The sequence below is a fragment of the Eleutherodactylus coqui genome, chromosome 3, assembly GCF_035609145.1.
Source record: "Eleutherodactylus coqui strain aEleCoq1 chromosome 3, aEleCoq1.hap1, whole genome shotgun sequence".
NCBI lineage: Eukaryota > Metazoa > Chordata > Amphibia > Anura > Eleutherodactylidae > Eleutherodactylus > Eleutherodactylus coqui.
This window is the reverse complement of record NC_089839.1, coordinates 247,403,968-247,421,963: the sequence shown is the minus strand read 5'-3', so window position 1 is coordinate 247,421,963 and position 17,996 is coordinate 247,403,968. Positions and strand designations below refer to the sequence as shown.

Here is a 17,996-nt window from a genome sequence, read left to right as displayed (position 1 = left end):
TCCTTGTATCCCAGGAGTTAACCACTCAGTTTGCCAACCTAATTTCAATAGGTCTTGTATATCACTGCAAACGTCCAGTAGAGGGCAGCATAGTGCTACTGTACAGCAATTGAGATTCTCACTTGAATTTTGCTAAAAAAAATTGGGTCAAAAACCGTTCATAATGTCAGCATGTAATGACAATGGTTTCCCCATAATTTAAATGCTTTGATGAGTATTTGTAAAATGCAATATTTGACTCCTGAATTATGTCAGCGCTCCCTTTTTATGCCACTCTGGGGAAAAAATGCCACTTGGACCCCTATGAGTGATGGTAGAAACTTTTCCCCCTGCATTTGGGAAGGCTATGACAACTCGAGTTATAGGGCAAAGATGTAACGTGAGAAAATAAGTCCCTTTTTTCGGACATTTTTTTGGGAGAACGTGTTCTAAAAATAAACCTTTACTAAAATATAGCAATTTAGTTCTAGGCATGTTTTATAAGAAATGCAAAAAATCGTGAGCAAATGCAGACAGAAATGTCCTTTCTATTCTGTGGAGATCTTGCTTACATACTGAGTGCAGTGAGCGCCCTCTAGTGGCTGCTGGAGCTAGCCAGCATGTTGTTTTTTTAATGTGGGCTTTAAAGGGCCAGTCCAGCGAAAGAACATTTTTTTTTCCCCATCATTGTCTCCCTCACCTGTTACATACTGGATGTCTCCTCTGTATATTGCATTCACTTCCCTGCCATGCAGCCTCCTGTCTATTGCTCATCAGATATCCTCTACACTTTCATATTTCACCCCGCTTTCTCTTTCACTTTTCTGTGATAGCAATCCCATGATGCCTCACATGCTTCTGCATACTGGGGGGGACACTGCCATTACCTTCTATATTCACCTAAATAGGCTACAGACCATACATATACAGTCAGGAGGATGAGCTGTAATCTGCTCTATTATAACTGTGTGGCAAGAGCTGTGAGATCATCATCAGTTAACTGTGATAGTAGAGTCTGTGTGCCCCCCCCCCAGACACACACACTAAAGAGCCTTTGTGGTAGCGTTCATATGATATCACACCGGATTTATGCTGGCCGATTAAAAACTGACTATTTTGAGAGGACATAAAGCCAAGCAAGTTTGAGCCGGTCAGAAATGAGATCACATGACCACCAGAGGAGAAAGAGGCCAAGAGTTTCAGATACAAAGAAATAACTAAGCAAGGTAATGCTAGTTGGCTTAACCCCTTCATTGGCAGGTTTATTATTACCGTATTATGGCAGGGCAATCTCCCGGGCTTGCTGCGCTGAGTATGCAGTAAAAACCCCAGAAGATTTCAGATGACAGCTCAGTGCTCTGCACATTTCAGCACTAGAGCTGTCCACGGAAATCTTCCGGGGCTTAACTTTATGGTCAGTGCAGCAAGCTCCGGAGATTTTCCGGGCGTGCCACTAAAGGGGTTGAATATACTGGGGGAATAGTTGCATAATGAATGAGAAAAGAAATTGTGGCCCTTTTAACATTCTGGGTGTTTCCTTATGGTAGGCCATCAGTGGGGGTGGGACTACCAGGACCCCTATGATCCGCACAGAGAATGGGACCAGCTGCACTAACGGGCACAGCCGCTCAATTGGATGAGCCAGTGCGCCTATGTAAATAGTTTTTTAAAGGTTTTTGCTGGAGATTTGGAGCTCTGTGTCAGAACAATAGAAGTTCCAACTGTTATTAAGAAATCAATTTGTGTGGAATTTCTATAAAATATGGAATCTTACAGTAAACATTCAAGCAGACACATTTTTGCAGTTGGACGGGTCATTCGATGCTGCAGAAAACTAAACTGAAACCAAGTTTATTTCAACTGTGACGTTTTTACTGCACGGTTACGAGACTCTATATGTATTTGGACCTTTTTTAAATCCATCAGCTTTGATATCTTTTCATGGGTTTTCCCGAATATACATATTGTAGCCCTTTCTAAGGATCCAGTTAAACAAGCACCGCTTTACATTGTAAAGGACACTAACGCTGAGTGTTTTCCTCCTCCTTAAAGGGGTATTTCTGCACATTGTTGCGGACACGCTGGGCAGCATTGGTGTGATTTTCTCCACTATCCTGATGCAGCGGTATGGATGGATGATTGCAGATCCAATTTGCTCAATGCTGATCGCTTTGCTTATTTTCGTCAGGTGAGTACCAAATATTATTCTCTCCATTTCCTTTACCTGATGGCACAAAGAAGTCGGCATATCCTGGTATAATAGAATGCATATAGAGCCACCTCTACTTAGCCCACCACTCCAGAAATAGTGTTGACTTTGTATGTGAAAAAAGAAGGAACCTGTTGGTTGTCCAATCTGCCGGCATCCTGTTATAGAGGAGGAGGAGCTAAGCAGATTGTATATAGTATTATGGGGAAAGATTCTGTATATCCTGTATGTACGTAGTGCAATGTAAGGTCTCCCCATTACAAACAATGGGAGACACTCCGTGATGGCTGCGGCGGAGGATCGCTGCTTCCCCGAAGTGATGCAAGTCGGTTTTGATATAAAAATGCCTCACATCTGCGATAAATCACATGTTGGCGAGCGCGATTATAGGACCATGATTTGCGGCTCGGTATCGCACTTGCCCGTGTGAATTTAGCCTAACCCATATCACTTTCTATTCATACTACACTGGAGGAATCTTACAGCATCTAAAATGTAAGTGTAGTTCCAAAAAACTTATGGCATGTCCTACGAACAGGTCAAGACTCTTGATCAGTGGTGGTCCAGGTGCTGAGACCACCACCGATCATTAGAAGGAAGCGGCTAAAACGCTCAGCTGGACCCAGTCTGTTCTGCTAGCGGAGGTCGACCTCCTAGACTTTCTGTTGAGCCCATCTCTAGCGAGCAAGTCGAGATACTGCTTGGCTTCATTCTAGCGATTGGTTTGGTTCTCGACCCTGGGACCCCCACCAGTCAAAACTTTTTTGAAAGTACATTACACTTTAAATAAGGAGCCCATGATGGCAACAGGTGAGCCGTGTCTCATCCACAGCTCAGTGCTTGCTGGATTTACTTCCTTCCCATCTTCAAAGAAATAGAATAGAAGTAGCACTTCGTTTTGTGGCTTTTTAAGAAACAGAAAGTGATGCCTGTCTGCACTAGTCAAATTATTTGCTGCCTCAGTTCCTCAGGACGTGAGGGGGAAACTTAATGAACACCTGCATGTAGCCTTGTCCTCTACTAGGGGAGATTGCTCAGTGCTTGCTTGTAAGGACAGGCCCATCAGCCTACCTGTTAGGACTCTCTTACACAAAGCCTGTGGCTTCATTCTCATGATCTGTGGAGGGAGAGATCGGAAGAGGCACATGCTTAAATAATACAGGGTGTATCATACAATTTAATGCGCCAGCTGCTGCAGAACCTCCATAATACAATCCTCAGATGCCGCAGACCTTACGAAGAGGTTCTACAGCAGCCGATGTATTTTTATTTTTAAAAGGGTCTATCCAAGGAAAAACTAGCAAAGTAGCTCATTATGCTGGAAAAACATAAAAGAAGCCATATTCCCCTGCCAAACGGAGGAGCGTTGTACTATCGTACGCTGCCTTCTTGGTAATGGGTCGTGCCTTTTTTTTTTGCAAATAAGGAAGATGGAACAATACCTCTGCAGCGCCACCTATTGGATGGCAGCATTCCTGCAAATCATTGTATGACTCTCTATACAGGTCTTTAAAACAATGATTGGGAATTGAAAACCAAGCCCGAATCAATACACAGACAGCTGTTTCGGGGTGTTTGCCCCTCATCAGTGTGCAGTAGGGTTCTGGCTTGGCTAGTGAGAGGCCTATGATGTGGGCCGGGAAGGGTAGCCTCACTCCTTAAGGTGAGCACCTCTGCACCACTTATTGGATGGCAGCATTTTTGCAACTGTCCGACCCTTTATACAGGTCTTTATAACAACGATTGGGAATTTAAAAAGCTTTGTGTATGAATTCTGGCTTTTTTCAATCGCTGTTATAAAGGCCTGTATAAAGGAATGCTGCCAACCAATAGGTGGTGCTATAGAGGCACTGTTCCATCTCCGTTATTTGCATAGATTACCCAGAGGAGCGTGCATGGCCTTGTAAGTCTCCTCTCTCACCTTCTAGGTGTCTCATTAAGGAGAGTTTTTTTTTTTTTTTTTTTTTTTTTTTTTAAATTCACAAATTTTTGTAAAAACTAAAATAAAACCCTTCAGCGTGAAACAGGAGGCAGAGGGGGGGATCCATAGAATAGCCGGTGAGCGGGTCACGTTACTGTCTTCCCTCTGACCTGTTTACTGCTTTTCTGTCTTGCGGTTAGAGGACAGCAGGCAGATTTTGAAATAAGTCCCCAGATGAGTTTCATGGAGAGAGCGAGCGAGTGCAGAAACCCCACAGGCAAATGGGGAAGTAGAACTAAGACTTGGTCCTTATCGTCCTTCATCTGGCAAGGCCTCGCCCGCTGGAGTTTAACTTCTTCAGTGTAGGATAGATGTGTACTTTATTTGGCCAGCCGTGAGTGACCCATCATGTCCTCCTTCTACAATGGACTATCTGTTTTGTGGACTTTGTTGCTTGAGGTTTGTGTCTCCACGTGGTATCTTCTTGCGTGTCCCTTACACTCACCCGTGAGGATTACATGTGGTGCATGATCTGAATGCAGTTCCTCTTGTGGTTTATGTTCTGCAACGCCCAAACCTCATCTTATTAGTTATATGTACTATTGTTAGCGTGGAGCAGTAACGTGTAACCACATGTGCGTGTACATTCAGGTATCTAGCGCCTTATTACTGTATGAGATCTGTGGCCAGTATAATGATGGCAGTATTAGGCAGGGTTCACACAGGGCGGATTCCCGTCGGAAATCTCGCGGTTTGGCCGCTTTGAAGCGGCCCGGCCGCATGCTTTTCCGTTGCGGCTGGCACTCCCATAGAGGAGAGCGCGGCCGCGACGTAAATAAACAAAAAAACAAAAGTGAACAGACATGCTGCTTCTTTTGAAACCGCCGCAGCCGCAGTTTCAACCGGATTTACCGCAGCGGATTAGCCGTCCCGTGTGGACGAGGTTTCTGAGAAACCTCGTCCACATGGCTGGCTAATCCCGAGATTAGCGGCCGCGAGCAGATCTGCTGCGGCAAAACCGCGCCAAATCCGCCCTGTGTGAACCCAGCCTTAGGGGGTCATGGGGGGGGGGGGGGACCCGCACCTCCACTGCTTAGTCAAAAATACATGATATTCAGATCAGAAACTGGTGTGGTAAGCCGACAGTCACATCTTGCTTCTGCCTTCCGGCTGAGGTACACCTTGGGAGTATCTCCAGAACTTGTGGCTGAAGACTCCAACATATGCCAGCGTACATGTGTGCACTGTATATGTTGGACACACGGCCTAAAAAGGGGAAATTATTTCTGTAATGTATTAATGTAGAGTAGATGCTCTTGTGCCGTATACTCCTCAAGTTGCCTAAACTAATGATGAAACAGGGCGTGTCCCTGACTACTCCCCATTAGGCACTGGTACTAAACCATAGTCACCGGTCACATCCCTGCCCCGATAGAGCTGAGGTAAAATGTAGCCAAGAAGCGAGATCTGACGAAAAGTAAAAGGCAGGTTGTCACCCCTCATAGTTACTGGCTTACATGGCCGTATTGAGTTCCTGACTGGGGTGGGGGTGGGGGGTTGGTTTAAAGGGCTTTTTCAAGCTTTAACCTCATATGTCCATTAACTCCCGCTCACACCATGTTGTGTAGATTGTAATATACTTGCAGTTCTGTTAGTGTACTCTTCCACCCCCACCCCACCTCATTCAGGCTTCTGGTCACATCATCTAGCCATAGAGGGATTCACTGGCCGCCTCTAATGTGTAGTTGCATTCAGAGTCTCCATCTCGGAGCCGAGAAGAGCACATCATCACTCGTGCCATTGAGGAAAGAAGCTGGGTGTTCCTACCTTGTGTTTATTATTTCCCACATGTGCCCGGTTGGTTCCCCAAATTATCCTGAAATGCTGCATGCCTTATACGGGAATTGAACTGTACGGCCTGCTGATGGGCAGTAGTGCCTACAGGAGATGGGACAACTATGTTAATGGATGACTCTCATCACTATATAGAAGCACTTGTCAGAATGTAATTCGGCTAATCGAGTGCCGTTCTCCTTCCAGTGTGATTCCTCTACTTAAACAATCCATCGGTATTCTGATGCAGAGGACTCCCCCGGCCTTGGACTATCTGCTTCCTGAATGTTACCAGCGGGTACGTAGATTGGGTTATTATCTCTGCCTATTCCTGGTTGTGTTTTGTTTTAACATTCGAGTCGAACAGCATTAGTGTCTGGGATCATTGTGGATGTAGATTGGGTACAAATACCTAGCCCTCCATCTATCCCACATTTACATCTCACCACATTTACTGCTCCATAGTTTTTAGAAGTACCATTTTTGAGGAACATACAACTTTCTGATCCATTTTTTTTTTCTTCAATATTTATTTTTAACAGATGGGCTGCCCCCCAAAAAACTTAGTTTTGACATTTATGCTTTTTTTTCCCTTTTTTTTCTTTTGACATTCACTGTGTAGGACAGATAATTATATTGAATATAACTTGAATAGTTCAGATTTTTCTAGACTCTGTGATACCATTTATGTTTGTTTTCTTAATTTTTTTAACATGAGTAATAGGAAAATGGCTTTTTCTGAACTTTAAAAAATTAAATTTAAAATTTATTTTCTTATTTTTTTAAATGTTATTTAACTTATTCTTAAAAGTTGTGTGTGTTTTTTTTTTTTCAAGTCTCCATGGGGCTTTTGAACTTACAATAGTGTGAATGTTTCTACAATATACTACAATACTTCAGTATTGCACTGTATTGTATTTTTAGCAATTCTCTATTAAGTGCGGCTTGTGACAGAGCTTAAAGGGGTTGTCCCGCGGCAGCAAGTGGGTCTATACACTTCTGTATGGCCATATTAATGCACTTTGTAATGTACATTGTGCATTAATTATGAGCCATACAGAAGTTATAAAAAGTTTTATACTTACCTGCTCCGTTGCTGGCGTCCTCGTTCCCATGGAGCCGACTAATTTTCGCCCTCCGATGGCCAAATTAGCCGCGCTTGCGCAGTCCGGGTCTTCTGCAGTCTTCTATGGGGCCGCTCGTGTAGAATGCCGGCTCCGTGTAGCTCCGCCCCGTCACGTGCCGATTCCAGCCAATCAGGAGGCTGGAATCGGCAATGGACCGCACAGAAGCCCTGCGGTCCACGGAGACAGAGGATCCCGGCGGCCATCTTCAGCAGGTAAGTATGAAGACGCCGGACCGCCGGGATTCAGGTAAGCGCTGTGCGGGTTGTTTTTTTAACCCCTGCATCGGGGTTGTCTCGCGCCGAACGGGGGGGGGGTAAAAAAAACACGTTTCGGCGCGGGACAACCCCTTTAATAGACTGATATACATGGCAACCCTGGGCTTATGAACATCTAAAACCATTAGCACACTGCAGTTGTATTACAGAGGGAGACAAAGGGTTGCCAAAGCAAGGCTGGGGCCTTTCAGCTGGCTGCTTAGACACGCTGTCAAATTTGACAGTGGAATCTAGACTACATGCAGCGATCAGAGCTTGCTTTGAGATCTACAGTTGCAGGCGGGTGTCAGCTGTCAGAAACAGCTGGCATCCGACAGTTATGGAGTAGGCTCGTCTCCCAAGCTGCTTCAAATACCCCCTCTGTATATGTATGTTGAGTGATTATTAATGGATTAAGGGCTAACTGCCAGTTATAGGATACTTTTCACTGGTTTAGCTATGTACTGTTACAGTCATGATAGGTAGTATATGGGCACTATGCACCTTAGCCTACACTTTGTGGAAGTAAAGATGTGCAGTCAACTTATGTTAACCCTTTGCAATCCAATTTTGGATTCAGGGTTTCCTAGGAGGCTTTCTCTTTTCTGCCATTATACAATGGTGCCACCTGCTGGAGCCAGTACTGCGGTATGCGACGTGCTGGAGAGGCCCCCGACAACAGAGCGGCCAGTAATATACAGTAAGAATACCCTGCCGGACATCTTTCGACATCGGACCTGTACAGCCTTCAATCAGAATGTCTTCAGATGTCAGACAGTGGATTTGCAAGGGATAAAGCCCATACCCGTCTTCTCTTCTGCCAGCTATGGCCCGGTCTGTGCAGTACACCAACAACCCATTCGTTTTAGCTGTTGTGGGGGTTACAGTGCCTGAACCACAGCAAATGAAAGCTTGCAACATGCCTATGACAAGTCAGAAGTTTTTCAGAACTGGTGTCTGTAAAAAATTCATCCAAACGGCCAAAAATGAGCGATAATCATTACATGTAATTGCGGGCATCGGCACTCATCCTTTGAATGATGGATTTTAGTTCACTTAAAATCCACCGTTCAATTGCTGAAAGACTGAGCAAATACGTTCCGTTTGAATGCATTTCGCTCATCTTTCAATAGACTGCAGGATGTTCTCCTCACAGCATATTTACACCAGCCGCAAGGAGAACAATGGAATGTGCCAGCAGCTGTTTGCACAGCTGGGAGTGTGTTTTGCACACACGCTGGGCTCTGCAAACAATTCATAGAGATGGTCGTTTTACATGAAAATCAAGATGATAAAGTGTTAATGGCCATTAAGACTTTATGCAAATAGATTGCTAAATGTTTCATTCATTTGAAAGATATCTTTGCGTGTAAAAGATGGTACAGTTCACAGAACCTGACTGATTTACCGAGCCTCACAACTGGAATTTGAATGTAAAATTCTGGTAATTGGGTTATAATATTATATGTGTATGTGACCTGACGTGTGACAACAGTCTTATCTACTCCATCTATTTTATTTTTTTGTTTTACAGGTTCAGCAGTTACAGGGTGTCTATCACCTACATGACCCACACTTCTGGACTCTTTGTACTGATGTTTATGTGGGAACCCTGAAACTGGTGGTAGGACCTGAAGCAGACGCTCGCTGGATTCTCAGTCAAACCCATAATATTTTCACACAGGTACGTCATGTTTGACATGGGCCCCTTGCATGTTGGCGTTTCCATAAATTTTAGTCAGGATGCCGAAGTCCTGACCAACAGCCTCTTTAGCTTCTAGTCCGAATATGAGAAACTGTCACTGTTTGATATAGCTATTCAGCTCTAACATCCAACTAGACAGACGTTTTAAAGGGGTTGTCCAGAATTCTGATCCAAATTGTGATATTTAAAGCATACTAGTCATTTTAGGTGACTTTTCAGAATAAGCCGCCGCGTGTGCGCGTGTGTGTGTGTGTTCACTATTTTTGGCCATTATATGACTTTTGATACTCCATTTTTCATTAGTTTATCCCCTCTGTAGACTTCATATCTAACTATCAGGTTTTCCTGAGTACAGTTGCAAAGTAAACAGGGCTTACCTGCTATGATGTCTTCCATGCTTGACACACACACAAAAATAAGATCCTGTTCGCCTGTCTTTGTAGTAGCAGTAGGACATTATACAGCAGTACTGAGCAGTGTAGATGTGCATTCAGCACTGCGGTGAGACAGACTACTCCTACTGTTTCTCTCTGACTCAGAATGCCTGAACACAAATAAGAACAAAATCTAAGTTTATTGACAAGATGTCAAGTAGAGTAGATGGCAGCCATGTTATACAAGTAAGTACACACACAATGAAGTAGTCATTGGGGTATCCATGATAATCATTATTTCACTGTCTGACCTATTATTAACTGATTGCCATGTGTGTTGGGGGAGGCGTTTGTCACATGACTGACCCCAAGTTTAGATCTAGTCAGTTAGTCATTGATTAACCCATGGTTCATAACACTCTGCAGTTAAGATAAAATTGTGGGCTCCTGTACTTCAGACCTTTTTGACATGTGATCTATTTATCAATCAAAGGCCGGGCTCTAAGGAGCGTAATTTAATTGCGTATTATGCTCGCAATGTACGTACGCATAGGCTTTAAGGAACCATGTAAAACATTTTTTTTTCTCCTCTCTTCCCCCAGGCTGGCGTCAGGCAGCTGTATGTACAGATAGACACTGCGGCCATGTAAACCTTTTGTTTGACCTCCTCTCTTGGACCAAAGCACCAACGCTAACACTAGGACCTGAGCGCAAGCTCTGAAAAAGCCACTGCAGGGATGCACCCAATGGGACCACGTATCTCCACATGATGATCATGCCTGGAGATGGGTCTCCCACTTGTGCCACATTTCCTTCAACTACAAGTCTACTTTTTATACAGAACATGGACCGCATGTCAGCCGTTGCCTTCTTTCAGCATCTTATTGGGTCACTGTCCCAGGATACCCGTTGCCTTTGTTTGGGCTTATATTGCATTCTAAGGCCATACTAAACACAATCGTTCTCCCATTTGTACCATCTAGGGTGTAAGCGCTTCAGACGTATTGACTCTGTATCTACTGTGAAACCACATCTGGACATCGAGGGCAGCGCTACCATTGATATTGCATTCTAGCAATATATTGTCCTGGTACGAATGGTTTAATGACCCCATCCTCATGTCATGGAGGCTGCAGTCTATTGCTTGGCAGGGGATGCTTTGTAATTACTTGCAGACCTCTGTTTCAGATACTCTACGTTTTTTGGGTTCATTTTTGCTACATGTAAATATCTGACCAGTGTTAACCACCAACACTGCCAGTGAAGAGTGATCATGGACTCCATCGTTATCGCCGCCGCCCCTTCCAAATGGAAACTGGATAGAATACTTACCCAAGTGCCTTCCCCAACCAGAAAGTTGGGAAACTTGAAGTTCCCACAGCACAAGGGTTTGAGACCCGGTCCACCTGCGCTCGTAATGTCACTTTGCTTGTGACTTACTATTCTGCATATCTAGCTTGGAACATAGTTATATAAAAGTGATGCAAAATGACTGAACTTGCACCCTCCAGTGCTGCTACCATTCAGTAAGTGATGTCTGGCTATTTATCCTGCACAGACTCATTATATGCCTTTTGTATGGGACTTTATGTAAATTATCTGGTAATGAAGTTCACAAGATGGGATGACTACATTGTTCTCCTTCCAGAACATCCAGCATTTTCCACCGAGGAGTTAAGTTAAACACAAGGGCTAGACAGTATGTCCTGGAACGTGATGATGCAGGTGCAAATGCATAGTGCTGTTGTCCTCCACCACGGCTATTCTTTTTAACCATTTTTCTTAATTTGAAGGATTTTTAATGATTATGTTCGGAGTTTTCTTAATGAGTAAAGGCAGAATTGTTCGCGTGTAGTCCATCTTTTGTTTACAAATGTTGAAGTGGCGGTTTACTGTGAACTATTGATTTCATTGATATCACTAGCACCCAGTGAATTTATTGGCTCCATAATCGATGATGTCGCTTCAATTCGCTGTCTTTCCGCTTGTACTGTATAAAAATATCAGGTCAACTTCTTCAAAATTTGTGTTATTAAACAGTGCCATATTTCCCCTCTCTTATATTAGGACTCATAGTTTTATTTAGTGCCCATGGAAGGGCTGCATAGACAACATTAAGAAGTGTTATATAATACAAGTCAATGATCATAAGTTCAAGCCCTCTGTGGGGATTAAATAAAAGTGTAAAAAAGTATTGTATCCCAATGGGGAGGGGGCAGCTGTGCTGGGGGAGGAGATGGCTAGAAGGTTGGAGGAGTATTTAAAGAAGGAGGCAAGCGCAGAGATAGAGAGGGGTAGATAGTTTAGACAGAGATCTGGGACTAAGTAATGAAAATGGGGATGGATCAGTGGGAGGGGTTAGTACAGTTAGAACTGGCAGAATAGTTTCTAGGGATACACTTAAAATAATGTCTGAAGAAAACTATGACATAGTGGGAATAACAGAGACCTGGTTAGATGAAAGCTGTGACTAGGTGGTGAACTTTCAGGGTTAGTCTGTTCAGAAGGAATCCTCGAAACTAGGAAAAAAGAGGGGTTTGTCTTTATGTAAAATCCTGTTTAAAGCCTACATTATGGGAAGATATATGTGAGGGAGATGAACATGTGGAGTCTCTATAGGAGGAAATATATGGAGGGAAAAACAATCATAAAATCCTCATAGAGGTTTTCTAAAGGCCACCAAATATAACAGAAGCTACTGAAAATATAATATTAAAGCAAATAGATGAAGCAGTAAATCACAATGAGGTAATTATTATGGGAGGACTTTAACTATTCGGATATAAACTGGGAAGCTGAAATCTGCAGATCTCATAAAGGTTACAAGTTTCTGTCAATAACTAAAGAGAATTACCTTGCCCAACTAGGGGGACTGCCATTTTGAACTTAATATTCACCAACAGACCTGACAAAATAATAGGGGTGCAAGTTTTGGGAGCGCCTGGGAAATGGTGATCATAATATAATTTCCACTTGTCTTTTAAAAAGGGAATTTTTTCAGGGAGCTACAAAAATACTAAACTTTAGGAAGGCAAAGTTCAGACTGCTTAGATGTGCCCTTAACCGTATCGACTGGGACAATGTCCTCAACAATTGGTGTACAGACAGTAAATGGGAACATTTTATTAAATCGTCTTAAATACCTTTTACAGGAATAAAAGGTTTAGGAACAAGAGGAAACAAATATGGCTCAATAAAGATATAATTTCTTTTTTTCCTTTTGCTGCTTTTTTTTAAAAATATAAATGTATAAAGGTTGAGAAAGACTCCTTGCCAAGAGAGTAAAACTAACCCTAAACTGTTCAACTATATAAATAATAAAAAGATAATTTTTTTGCCAGTCTAGTCACTCAGGAAAATGAAATGTCAGGTGAAATGCAGAGTTATAAGGTAAACTCTCTATTAAATGTCATCAGTATAACCCACGAGGAAGTGCAGACACCTTTTCCAGATTAAAATGGACAAATCGCTGGGTCCTGATGGCATACACCCCAGGTTCTAATCTTTTATATATAAGGACTCTATAGTGACGGGGCCCGTGCCACTGGATTGCCACATAGCAAATGTGCTGATTATTCAAAAAGGGGTCAAAAAGTGAACCTGGTAACTACAGGCCAGTAAGTTTTGCTTCTATTGTGGGTAAAATGTTCGAGGGGTTTCTAAGAGATGCTATCCTGGAGTTCCTTAAGAAAAATAGCTGTATAACTCCATATCAGCATGGGTTTACAAGGGGTTTGCTCCTGTCAAACCAATCTGATCAGCTTCTACAAGGAGGTAAGTTCTAGAATAGACTGGGAAGAGTCATTGGCTCTCGTGTACCTTGATTTTTCCAAAGTGTTTGATACTGTGCCGTATAAAAGGTTGGCATATAAAATGAGAATGCTTGGTCTGGGCGAGAATGTGTGTAAGTAGGTAAGTAACTGGTCAGTGATAGAGAGCAGAGGTTATAAATGGTACATACTCTGATTGGGTCACTGTTACTAGTGGGGTATCACAGGGGGTAGTACTCGGCCCTATTGTTTTTAATGTATTTATCAATGACCTGATAGAAGGCTTGCACAATAAAATATCAATATTTGCGGATGACACAAAACTATGTAAAGAAATTAATACAAGAGAAGACTGAATGTAGTTTCAAATAGATCTGGATAAATTGGGAGATTGGTCAGAAAACTGGCAAATGAGGTTAACAATGATAGATGTAAGATTATACACATGGGCAGGAAAAATACATGTCATCATTACATGCTAAAAGGGAAACCACTGGGAAATGCTGACGTGGAAAAGGACTTGGGGATTTAAGTTAACTGTAAAATCAACTAGAGCAACCAGTGTCAGGAAGCTGCTGCCAAGGCAGATAGGATCATGTGGTGCAGCAAAAGAGGTCTAGGGGCACAAGACCAGAACATTGTTCTTCCTCTTTACAAATCACTGGTCAGACCACACATGGAATATTGTGGACCGTTTTGGGCATCTCTACACAAGGACATATTGAAGCTGGAGTGGGTTCAAAGGCGGGCAACTAAAGTAAATAGAATGGGTGGAGTACAATACCCAGAGAGGTTGTCAAAATCGGGGTTATTTAGTTTAGAGAAAAGACGGAGGCCGGGCAACCTAATAGCTATGTATAACTATATCAGGGGACAAGACAGAGATCTCTTCCATGATCTATTTATACCCAGGACTGACTGTAACAAGAGGGCGCCCTCTACATGTAGAGGAAAAAAGATTTCATCACCAACGCAGAAGGGGATTCTTTACTGTAAGAGCAGTGAAACTGGAACTCTGTTTAAGGGTTGGGTGATGGCAAACTCAATAAGAGTTTAAGAGGGGCCTGGCCTAGAGTGTAATATTACATTATAGTCAATATTATAGTCACAGATTACTTCAAAAGGGTCGGTGATCTGGGGATTATTCCAATTGCCAGATTGGAGTGGAAAGGATTTTTTTTTTTCCCCTAAATTGAGGAAAATGGGCTTCTGCCTCATTGGGGTTTTTTTGCCTTCCTCTGGATCAACATTGGGGGGTAATGGGCTGAACTGGATGGACACAAGTCTTTTTCAGCCTGAAATACTATATAACAATGTTATGACTTACCCATACTAAAGGGTTGTCTTACATATTTTATTCTTTTTCATGTAATGAGACCTGTAGGTGGAGGAAGTAAAACCGTTCCTACTGGATTTCATCCCCACTTTGGGTTGAAAATTCTGAAGGGAATATGGAAATATACAAAAAAAACAAAAAAAAAACAATTTCTCAACTCCAGTCCTAAACTTCTGAAACTCGGGATGGCTGGAAAACAAAAAAGACATACCACTCCTGTTCTGACAGTGCCTGCTCCCTACTGCTGTAGCTATGATATTACCAACATCATGGACATGTGACTGCTGTAGGCAATCATCTGCTCACTTTGGTCAGCGACTAGCTGCAACAGTCACATGTTCCTGTGCCAAGATGTTATCGCTGCTGCAGCAGAAAGTGAAGACCAGCAAGGGACTGGGCAATGTTGAAGCAGTGGGGGATTGGGTTAACTGGGTTTTGTTGTTTTCTCCTCAATTCTGAGCAAGTTTCAGAACTTTTTCCCCCCTTTGCCTAGTCGATAGCTTTACGTACCTATAAAGTCATGATTTGAGGGCATCCCATAGAGAGAACACCAGTGACTGCCTAATGCAGACCAATGCATTGCTAAAGCAAACCTGATCTGTTGGTGAAACTTGAGGACTGCAGTTGAGAAACTGTCCTAAAATATTGAGTATCTCTGCTGCAGAGAAAACATGACAGTCTTCAATCTTTTGTCTCTAAAACAGGACCTAGACCCAAGTTCTTGTCAGCTGAAACATGCTCTTAACTAGTATCCCCTTCCTCCCAAGTCATCACCATGAACATCCACATGCATTTTCAATAGGGGGGGGGGGGGAGTGTGGTGCTTGTCGTGGTGGGACAATGGAAAAAGCCAAAGATTATCCAACATGGCAGTCTATTGCTCTTCTATGAGTTGATACCTGCAGATATGTACCCATATATGTTATATCACATCACAGATCCATCTCAATGTTTTGGTTCAACTCTTATGAAAGATGTATTTATCAGCTTGGCAAGCAGCTACAACCCAACAGCAATGCAGAACCCTGTACAAAAACAATCAATAGTTTATCGACCAAGATAGACCGTATTGTACATCTTTGACTTCATAATGAAATAAAAAGCTGGAACTATGTTTTACATCTGACTGTATCGTGATTTTTTTCCCCCTCCATCATTTAACATACTTTAAGTGCCATCACTTTCCAAATGGTTTATACACTGCAGTAAAAATAGTTATATCAATAATCAAATTAGATTCATTAAACCAAGTGTATTAAAGGGATTTTCCAGCTTTGAGCTACTTTCGATCAATCTTCAGGATTGATAATCAATAGGTGACTAGTGGTGGATCTCCACCGATCAACCATTGATGAACTTAGAAGCCCCATTAATCAATGGGCCGCTGTCTCTGTGTATGGAGCCACAAGCAGACAGCTCTATACACTTTGCAGTGGCCCAAGTTGGTATTGCAGGCACTGTTCCCATTGAATTCATCAAGCTGGTCTGCTGCAATGGTGAAGATGCTGTCTGCAAGCTTTCATTTCTGTTCATTGCGCATGATTATATGGCAAGTCTACGTTCACTGATTTTTGTACTTGGTTTGGGTTTTTGTACCCTTAGCTTTTACGTGGCGTTTTGTTTTTTAGTATTATTTTACTTGACTGGATCAATTCAATTCTGCTTCTCTGCTCCAAAAACGGAGACCCAGTACTGGTGGATCAGAGGGGCATCAGCAGAGAAGACCAATGGCAGGTGCGAGAACTACTTTCTCTGGCCCCAGGGCAAAATTTTGTCTTAAAATAGATAGCAGAAGCCTTTAAAAAGTTCTATGAAAAACTATATAACCTTAGAAAGGATGTCTCGACGACTCAGCCTACGGTCGAGGGAATTGAGGTGTTCTTATCCACCATCCATTTACTGAGCCTGGGCCGAGAGCAACTGGAATCCCTAAATTCACCCATTATTTTACAGGAAGTTCTTTAATGTATATACACCTCTAAGGATAACGCCCCGGGGCCAGATGGGTTTTCCAATGAGTACTATCAAATATTTCAGATCCACCTAGGGCCATTTATGTTCAGAGCATTTAATGATGCCATATTACAAGGCTCACTCTCAAGGGACATGCTCCAGGCCACAATAGTAGCGATTCCCAAACCAGGCAAAGATCCTTCTATCCCAACAAATTATAGGCCAATCTCTCTGTTTAAAAGCGGCACTAAAATTTATGCAAAAATTCTGGCCAGATGATGATTACTCCAGATCATCCCAACAACCGTTCACAATGATCAGGTAGGCTTTGTGAAGGGACAACAGGCCTCAGGTGGAACGAGAAGGATCATTGATCTAATCACTCGCACCGTTGACCTTTGAGCACCTGCTCTACTCCTGACTGTGGATGCAGAGGAGGTTTTTTTTTTAAGGACCTAGTGGAGATATGTTTTTGCAGTCCTGTAGAGATTTGGATTTATAGGCAACATACTTAAAGTGATTCAAGCCCTCTACTCCACACCTTCTGCTACAGTGTTGATAAATGGAACGACGTCCGTCCCTTTCGATCTATCCAGTGGCACCCGCCAAGGATGCCCTTTGTCGCCAATACTATTTATATTAATGAAGGAACCCTTTGCAGACAGATACGTACAAACGTCAAAATGTTAGGACTCCCACTCCCTCTTAAACAACACAGATTGGGATTATTTGCAGATGTTGTTGTTCTCTTGATGTCACAACCCCTTAGATCCCTACGCACAATCTCCAAGCTGATAAACAAGTTTAGTAAAGTCTCCTATTATAGAGTTAATCACAGTAAATCACAAATTTTGGCCATTAATGTCTACAACCAACTAAGGGAGCTTATTCAGAAGGAGTTCCCTTACTCCTGGGAAGGAGCTAGCACCCCATACCTGGCAATAAAACTGCTACCCTGTGGAGAAGATGCCCGAACTGAATATAAACCCATAAACTCATTTAGTAGCGAACGGCCACTATATTAACTGAATGGAGGTGGGCGTGGGGGGGGGGCTTGTGAGAACTGAAATCTGCTCCTGCCGCCCCGCTGTGAGCCAGCGATACAAGCTCCCCTCCAGGAGCGCGGGAGCATGTATGTGCGGGGACTAGTGTTGGGCATCGTTTGCCTGACATTTATCCTGTGTAAATGGGGCTAAAGTAGCTAGCTACTTAAGAGTTTATTAGCATGTAAATGCAGGCTCCTGCTATATGCAGATGACAACAGGAGCACTGTTATCTGCAAACAGCTGCTTTGTTCTCTGAGCTGTCAGCGGTATACCGCTGAAAACTCCTTGTGGGATATTAGCTGAAAGAATACGATTAGCGGTATCCTGCTGAGAACTCAGTGTGCTGCACTGATAAGGCTCATTGCTGACTTTAAGCTTGCTTAAAGTCAGCGATGAATGAGTGCATGAATAGTGCACGATGGGCGCTCATTTAGACACAATGGTAATCGTTGTGTCTAAATGAGCCCTTAGTTCATGGAATTTGTTATT

At 42.9% G+C, this 17,996-nt stretch overlaps 1 protein-coding gene across 2 annotated transcripts in view; it reads left to right on the top strand.

Annotated features, from left to right (window-relative positions):
- Window positions 1-15,627, top strand: part of SLC30A7 (solute carrier family 30 member 7) — a 31,616-nt gene extending 15,989 nt beyond the window's left edge. For both annotated transcript variants that reach the window (XM_066597214.1, XM_066597213.1), the window contains 4 exons: window positions 2,032-2,167; window positions 6,150-6,240; window positions 8,858-9,007; window positions 10,005-15,627. In XM_066597214.1, the coding sequence (XP_066453311.1) occupies window positions 2,032-2,167; window positions 6,150-6,240; window positions 8,858-9,007; window positions 10,005-10,052 (425 nt within the window). In that variant the 3' untranslated portion in view covers window positions 10,053-15,627. The remainder of the gene's footprint in view (window positions 1-2,031; window positions 2,168-6,149; window positions 6,241-8,857; window positions 9,008-10,004) is intronic.
- Window positions 15,628-17,996: the final 2,369 nt, after the last annotated feature.